At 34.9% G+C, this 9,201-nt stretch overlaps 1 protein-coding gene and 1 pseudogene across 1 annotated transcript; one reads left to right on the forward strand and one right to left on the reverse strand.

Annotated features, from left to right (window-relative positions):
- Positions 1-258: 258 nt before the first annotated feature.
- On the forward strand, positions 259-3,708 carry LOC110869111 (uncharacterized protein At1g28695). The gene is made up of 3 exons (XM_022118400.2): positions 259-521; positions 909-1,286; positions 3,040-3,708. Exons 1-3 carry the CDS (start codon positions 363-365, stop codon positions 3,538-3,540), a joined length of 1,038 nt encoding a protein of 345 aa, XP_021974092.1. The 5' UTR covers positions 259-362; the 3' UTR covers positions 3,541-3,708.
- A 2,249-nt stretch (positions 3,709-5,957) lies between these two features.
- LOC118480310 lies at positions 5,958-6,992 on the reverse strand (annotated as a pseudogene).
- Between the last annotated feature and the right edge of the window lie 2,209 nt (positions 6,993-9,201).

Here is a 9,201-nt window from a genome sequence, read left to right on the forward strand (position 1 = left end):
AATACTAGCGAATAAGAATAAGAAAAAAAAGTTTCCTGCATTTTTGTATGTAAAACTCATTAGTATGTGACTTTTACGCTAATTATAAAATACAAACAAGTGTATACCCTCAAGTCAAACAAATAACATAAAAACACACCCAGCAAAAGTCGCAACTCATAAATACCAAAATGAATCAATATTCACGGCACCTCATGCATGACTATTATTTATGAAGTGATCAAGTCCAACATGAACTCGCGTCCAACCAATCATCATTCCTCTCCAAGTCCAAATTTAACTCAAATTCCTCCTGATATATCGCCAACCTGTAAACTGGTCTCCGGCCACCGCACTCCTCCGTCGGCCGCCACAAGATCATCATGATGGATCAATCAATGAAAGCTGGAACCCCTATTGCCCTTTGCACTTTATTGCTTATATCATTAACTTTTATTTATCTTCTATCAGGAGAAAACCCTTCGGTTTCAATAACCTCCATGACCCGCAAGCTTCATCATTCGAAACATTCGTTAGCCATCGTAAGCTTCTTCATACTTGACTTTTTTTTTATGGCTTTAGGTGGTTTGGAGAAGTTTTCATGGTTTCCAGTCAATTTTTGTAACTTGTTTTGATTCTAAGTGACCTGCTAGCTGAACTAACGGATGTGATAAGTGTTAACGAGGGTCTGCTAGCTGAACTAGCAGATGTTATGTCTCATAAACGCTATTCACAACCGCTTTTTCGACTAGCACATCACCTAGAATCAAAAAAAGTTCAAAAAGTTAACTAGATACCATGAAAACTTCCTCAAACCAGTAAAGATTAGAAAAATATATACATATATATATTTCATACTTAATGTCTTAACAATCTATTGAATTCTATTCAATTTCCTTAAATATATATCGTGTGTTGTGTGATTGCAGCATGAGACTTCAATGTATAGAGATGAGTTGGAAACAGCCTTGGAGGGAGCTTCGATGGCCAACAAAACGGTGATCATCACCATCGTGAACCGAGCTTATACCGAGGGGGACAAACCAATGCTTGATATATTCTTAGACGGGTTTTGGCTAGGAGAAAATACAAGGCAATTGACCAACCATCTTTTGATCGTGGCAGTTGACCAAACCGCGTTTGAACGGTGTACGTTTCTTAGATTACATTGTTACAAGTTGAAAACCGATGGCGAGGACTTTGTCGACGAAAAGACTTACATGTCTGAGGATTTCATAAAGATGATGTGGCAAAGAACCCGTTTTCTTGGAGATGTTCTTCGGCGTGGATACAACTTTGTTTTTACGGTAAGTCAATTTTACAATGTGTTATAACTTATATTACATCTATTTTATTATTTTAGGGGTTAAACGTGTGGGAACATGTTGAATTTATATCTACCTTATTTTAGGGACTAAGCATGTGGAAACATGTTAAATTTACATTTACAATTATGAAATAATATATTAAATTTTATATACGAATAATTTTTTAAGTTACCGATTTCTAGAACTTTATATATAAAAAGGTATACAATTTTACGTCTTCTAAATTTAAACAAAATTTAATAAATAGTTAACCAAAGTAATACATTAATTTTACGTCTTCTAAATTTAAACAAAATTTAATAAATAGTTAACCAAAGTAATACATTAAAATCTAATATACGAAATATAAATAAATGCATTTTCACCCCTACACTCTCTTATATAGTTATTTGTACTCCTTACAAGTTTAGTTCGATCATATCGTTTTTCCTGGGTGAGGTGAACTATGTTTTAAACTTTCTTTTTATCCAAATACTATGACAAACTTGTTTTCATCAATTTAAAGCTAAAAGTAATATGATGTTTTAAATTTTGTTTATTATATTATATAGATGATAAAAGAGTAAAGTAGTCTGTTATTTTAGGTATAAAAATGAAAAGTATTATATTTTAGAACTTGGATATTTTTTCAAAAACGTTTACTATTTAATTAATATTTAAATATTTTCTCCATAGAAGTCCACGAATCTTGATAGACTGGACCCAATGGCGACGTGCCTTTTCCTTCCTTTTTACTACGAATTATCAACTAAACTTATCATTATATTATAACTATAAATGTAGAATCAAGAAATTAAATCGACGATTATCAGGCATTGTCTTAATTTTGATTTTTCTTTAAATACGTGTCTAACATAACTAGAAAAGAAAATGAAATAAAGAATGCAGTTTTAATGTTTTATGCATCTCTACATTAAAAAATAATATATAAATGCATTGGTGAAAATCATTATAGAACGCGAAATTATTGAAAGTACATTAAGAAAAAAATGAAATCAGTTAACGTTTTTATCAGTGATTTATATTCTTTAAATCTTATACTTTTTACATAACATGCATAGATTTTCTACAAATGTGTTGCCAATATAATCTACATATGTAGGTTATATACATATACAACCAATAAACATATTTCTCAGTTTTCAAAAATAACTTTCATGAGATGGTTGAGAAACAATAAACCTTATAACTTTATTGGTTTTCTAAATTAGAAAAATAAATGGTTCATTTTGTTGTTACGTGTTCTCTCAATATACAGTGCATATATGTTCTTTTATATAAAAACCATTTTGGATACAATGTCTATATAAAAACCATTTTATATGAATATTACTTATTTGTCATCTACACGCTTATATGATTATACAGTATTTATGGTTCTCAATATTATATTGGTTATGAAATAAATATTGCCGCACATGTGCATACACAAACAGACACAGATGGGTAACCATGACAATATCATCGACGGATTAGTGATAATCAACCATATAAATATTTATTTTCAATTATACCTTAACTTTGTAGGCCATCATCGGGATTCATCCGATAATTACTATTGGATCACCAACGAATTTTGAAATTTTTGGTTATTTTGGAATTGTTATTTTTCATTAATGAGATAGTGTGTTTTTTTTTAGTAGTGTTAATAAGGCACGTAAAATAATATATTAAAAAATGTACGCTATCAAGTCATTCTTAATAACATAGTTTCATGTTGAATGAATTACAGGACACCGATGTTTTGTGGCTAAGGAATCCCTTTCCAAGGCTAACCCTAAACGAAACTATTGATCTTCAAATAAGTGTGGATCAGTTTAATGGCAATCAATGGTCACAAACAAATCCGATAAACACCGGTTTCTACATGATCAAATCTAACAACAAGACTATCGCATTGTTTGATGAATGGTATGGGCAAAGAAACAACTCAACTGGAAAGAAAGAACAAGATGTTCTTGTTGAGCTAATGCAAAAAAGTGCTTTTGAAAGGTTAAGGCTTAGGGTTAGGTTTTTGGACACTATTTATTTCAGTGGATTTTGTCAAGATAGTAGAGATGCTAACATTGTTTCAACTGTACATGCAAATTGTTGCCGGAGTATTAGAGCGAAAGTCACTGATTTGGTCACGGTTATTCACGATTGGAAGAGATTTAAAGATCCATCTCGAAATAAGACAATCGAATATCGATGGTCAAATCACTTAGCATGCCAAAAGTCATGGATTTCGTGAGTTAGTTCATGCATTCGCCAAATGGATTGCATAAGAACTCTTTGAAATTTGAGTGTTTCTTTATCTTATTCTTTGTTGTTATTCAACTCAAGCTGCAATATGGAATGAGACAAATATTATTGTTTATTAAACGTAATGTATGCGACGAGTAATAAAAAAAGTTCATAACATCGTCTCCCTTAATTATGTTTTCATACAATTTTTTTTTTCTAGCATACTATCTAAATAAATTCTTGAACAATTCATTGTCAAAGCCATAAACTAAAATATTGAGTACTTTTTTGGGTGTATTTTTCTTTCGTAACACTTTTAACATGGCTGCTAAACTTAATTAGTAAGTGTTTCATATTGAAGTTTTTATTTATATTTGGGTTATCAGATAAATATTTGTAACTTTCACCGTTTGACCGATAGCACTCACAACTTATGAATTGTATTACGTCACTTTATTCTATCAATCATATTTTTCATTTTTTATGTTGTCCATAATTTGTAATATCCATGTTATGTGCAAGTAACCGGTTCCAAAAAAAAAAGTTAACCTGATGCACACATGAACTGTCTTACATCCAAGTTTAGGAAAAAAAAAAAGAAATAAGGAAATGATATATCAATTAAATCTATAAATTAATCAGTAGAATCTTTGTACTAGACTATTTGGTATCGTCTTTTTGTGTCACTATCCAAATGAACTCAAAAATCGGATGGATTAATGTTAACTGATAAAATGAATATAAATAAACTATGATTATTGTTATACTATATTGAAATTTCTAATATTATTATTTTTGTTATTTTGAAAGAACAAGAAGAAAACAAAGAAAACATAGGATTTGGTGAATTTCAAATAACAAATTTCACCAATAAGATACGGAGACTCACTTCACATTTGGAATTGCACAAAAAATACTATTTATCTCAGAGAGGTCTGCAGAAAATTATGGGAAAACGTCAATGGTTGCTGCCTTATTTGTAAAAAAACAATAGAGCACGTTATAAAGAATTAATAGGGAAGTTGGACATTCGAGAAAGAAAACTCGTTAATTTGAAGAGTTAGTTTGAATGATTCCCTTACAGATTGATGAACTTCTTTTTGCTTTAAGCAATTCATGTAAGAATGAATCGGGAAAAACCTATGACTGTACCATCTACAAGAAAAGACCTTATAATAGTGAATATGGTACCTCACCACCTAACAATGCATGATGTTCCTTGACTCATTGTAACTCTAGAAGGTGAAGATGTTATTGAATGTGAACCAATACTGGATTATTTACACCGAGGTATAGAAAATACTGCGGAAAATCAATCGAATATACAATATTGCCTTATGTAACACGTTAGGATTAATTAGCTACTATGTTTCACAGAAGTATAAACTGTAAATGCGCTAGAGCAATTAGGCAATATTCAAGTCCCTAAAGGGCCAGTTATATCAGAGTCATCATGTTGGAGTTCAGTCATATAGCTTCGCATCCCTTTTATGGCAGATATCGAGGCGCAGACTAATTTCCTCTATATTTTTTGAGAAAGAGAATTGATATATGACCGATTCAAAGCTGCCATCCGTATGCGAATGATGCACAATTATTATTATTATTATTATTATTATTTTTTGCATTGGTGGAATCCTTGCTAATGTACCTCATGGCTGGATAGATAAATGTTTGGATTTTTGCGATTATTTTTTTAATAGGAATTGTTGAATCTCAAAAGCTTATTACTCGGAATTCCATTTGTTAGAACGGATTGAAGGAGTAGGCATTATTTGTAGAGAGGAAGCAATAAATTGAGGTTTTTCGGGACCAATGCTACGAACTTTAGAAATATTATTCGAGTTATCGCGTGATTAGTCTTGGATTTATCTTTTTAATCATAGGAAATAAGCATGTGGATCATGTTGGAGTTAGGATCCAAAGGAAACTTGGGCCTTTGTTACTTGAATCGTATTCGCAATTCATTTGCATACTCGAACAAATAAAAATTTGCAAGGAGTAATTCTGCAATTATGGCGACTCTAGGCTTTCTTATTATTGTATATGCTATTTTTGGGTCAATCTATTAGGAATAGGGTTACATAGTTATGGTTCATTTACGTTAACCTATAGTTAAATTCAAGAAAAACTTCGTAAGAATACAAACAAAATGCAATATGGTGTATATAAAACATCTTGTCTCAACCGGCGAAACCCATGTGAATCAAGTGATATAGTGATTCACACAATTCTCACAAATGCAAAATACATTGGGTAAAAAATTACATTCATATTATGTTTTGACTTTATATAGATTTAAGAGAATAAAAATACTTCTTTTTTTTATTAACCAACTCTTAAAAATAATAGGAGTTTTATTTAAAGAAAACTATCTATAAAAATAATTAGATAGAGTACCTTTAACCTTTTATCAATTGATAGTCAAAAAACAAAATTATTGGGGTACATACGAATACCTATTACAAGTATAAAAATGGAGATGGAAACAAATAACTCGCAAGGTCCAGACTAAAAAAACATAAGAGTTTGGAGTATTAAAAAACTTGTATCCATAGAATATTTGACGTTGCATAAATAATAAATACAGGATTTAATATCATTCCAATTGCCACTACGAAAGTGATTGTAATTTTGGGCATTAAAAGATATTTTTGGCTGGTAAATATTCCCAAAAAAAACTAGCATTTCTGCAACAAAACCACTAATACCTGGTAATGCAAGCGAAGCCATGAAAAAGCTACTGAACATTGTAATGAGTTTTGGCATGAGGATAGCTACTCCACCTACTTCTTTGAGATAAATAAGACGAATTCTATCATAACTCATTCCCGCAGAAAAAAGTGCAGCACCGATAAAGCCATCAGAGATTATTAGTAAAATAGTTCCATTGAGTCTCGTATCGGTTATTGAAGCAATTCCTTTAAGATGAAACCCATATGAGATACGGAGGAATATGTTATTCTTTTTTTAATTACGTTGGCCGGGAGATGGTGAAGAGGCATAGATTATCTGTATTATGCTACTATCATCAACCAAAAAGAAAATATAGAATGAGCATGTGGAAATAATTCCATAATAATCCGAATCAATCCATACACTCCCATTTTTAATAAAATTCTAGCTAGAAGCATACAAGTACTTAATGCACATCTCCATGGGTATCTTGTAACCATGTATGTAAGGGTAGAATCGGCAATTTGACAGCAAAAATCAATAAAAATTCCTATATAGAATATATGACTTATTAACCGATGTTTCAAAATTTATTGTTGGTTCATTAGAACTGTATAATCTGACACCCAAAACTCCCATTAAGAGAAAAATGAAATTCCTCGCCGTGTAGTAAATAACTTTTGTGGTTGATTAAAGTCGTTTCTGTTCTCCCGACATGGATAGAAGTAGACAAACTGGAATTAATTCTAATTCTCACTTGATGAAAAAAAGTAAGTGGTCCCGAGAAAAAAAAAATTATCATATTTTACCATAAGAAATGGAATAATCGAGAATAAAGTTGTAAGTAGTAAGCAAGCTGCTAAAGTAGTGATAATCCTTTTAATAAAATGATACCTATAGGCAGTGCATTCATTCTTAATTTCCAACGCAAATAAAAAAATTGATCCATTTCCCAGCTTTCAACTCCACTAGCACTCTCAAATTAATTCAACCGTAACTGAAGAAACACTGAACTGATTAAGGTTACTAATCAGTTTGGTTTATGTTCCTATCATAGTGGTTAATCTTCTAATGAGTATTTGAGCTCCGACTTGATGTGTGATCCTGCAAAACAGAACACCGTTACTCGTTAAGAGGGGAATGTGGGGGTTTCCCTCTTAACCAGGCTCCGGCGTGAGAATAAGCGACTGTTTTGAGAGTAATTAAGTGCTAAGAGTGAGAGTAGAGGGAATGGGATCCTTTAACCTGTGGAATGAGGTCTCTATTTATAGCCGGAGAGGTGTAAGAGGATATGGGCTGATGGGCCTTGGGCCGGAAATGGACAGCGTAGCGGATATGCTCCCTGCCTTGCTGGTGCCGACCGTTTAGTGGCTTCTAGAAGCTCTTTGTTGCTGGCGCACCTTGATTGGAGCCACGTGTCATTGTTGTCGGCCCTGCTGTCTTTCTGCCATCAGCAGACAAGTGGAGATCGTGGGACAGTTGTCTCCGTCCCCTGATTGGTGCCACGTAGGCGTCCTTATGTATTTATCGTCAGGCGATCGTGGCGCACGATTGACCAGACCCTGCTGGACGTTCATTGGCTCTTTTCACTGCCACTTGTACCTTGTGTACCACTGGAGGTAGCCTTGCGCTTCCCTCCTGTGTGGTTCTTGTTGGGCATGTAACTAACCCGCGCGTGGTTAGTATGCCCATGTGTTCCCTTATTTTATGCCAAGTGCTGCTATCTGGGTTTCTTGAGAATCGGACCTCGCGCGAGTTTCTCAGTAAGAGGTTTATTAAAATAAGGAGTATGTCTCAAGCGCAACCACACGGGGGTTTGCGCGGCTTTTTGGGACCATACCCCTTCAAGTCCCCCCAGTCCAGTGCTGCACCATGCGCAACGCAAGTGGTTGGAGCTCTGGACTTAGAAAAATAAAAGAAGGGGAATGCTCTCTGGAATTTGGTTGGTGTGGCGCGTTGTAAAATTGTTGTTTTCAACTGCGCAGCTTATCCAGGCAGGTTCCAAGTGGTTCCTTGGGTATCTGATCGGGCGCGAGGTGTTGTTGAGGTGATGTTAGCTTGCGCGGCCCTGGTAACTTTTCACTGAAGTTACTTGTAATTTTATGGCGGGAAACTTCGAAATTTGAACTCTGGCAAGTTGGTGGAATAAGTCGTTGAGTGCGACGTTTGAGTTAACCCCTGGCATGGGCGTCATCATGTCGACTGCGACGGTTGCACTTCGTGTCAGGAGAGTGAGGCCCACGCGCGCGTGGTAACCGTCACCCCTGCTTTTCCGCTTGACGTGACAATCTCTCATTGGCTAGCCTAGCGGCGAATACGGCACGCTTACCCATCGCATTAAATGCGATGGGTATATATATCTGAAGAGATGTGAGACGGTTCTCACTTCTCTCTTCCTTGCTTTCTACTTTCCTCTCCTTTCTTTGAATCTTCAAGATTTCTTCAAATCTTCAAGAGAGTTCTTCAGATCTTCAAGTTTTCTTCAAAAATTCTTGTTACAATGACTGAAGAACACCATGAGGCTGTTTCTACCGAGGAGGGTCCGGTTCCTGTCCTCAAGTGGGATCTCGGCCTATTTGAACAATTTGTTCGAGGTTTCCGGTTCCCACCGGAGTGGGATGCTCGGTACCCGGCTCCGGGCCAGACCGCCGCCGACGCACCGCCGGGTTACATTACCCTATATGAAGACTTTTTCCTTCAGGGTAACTTTAGGTTACCGGCGACTAACTTTCTGGGAAACATCTTGCACTTTTATAATTTTCACCTTTCCCAGATGAGCCCTCCTGGGATGGTTCGGGTTCGTCACTTCGAATTTCTGTGCCGTTCTCATGGTATTGAGCCGACTGTCGAGAAGTTCCGGGCTTTTTATCAGTTGCAACGAACGATGGGGTTCTTCTCTTTTGCCAGCCGTGGTGCTGCAAAGAAGATCTTACTAAATCCTCCTAAGAGTTTTCACGATTGGAAACCTAAGTTTTTCTTCATTAGGGAGGAG

Source organism: Helianthus annuus, chromosome 7, assembly GCF_002127325.2.
Source record: "Helianthus annuus cultivar XRQ/B chromosome 7, HanXRQr2.0-SUNRISE, whole genome shotgun sequence".
Lineage (NCBI taxonomy): Eukaryota > Viridiplantae > Streptophyta > Magnoliopsida > Asterales > Asteraceae > Helianthus > Helianthus annuus.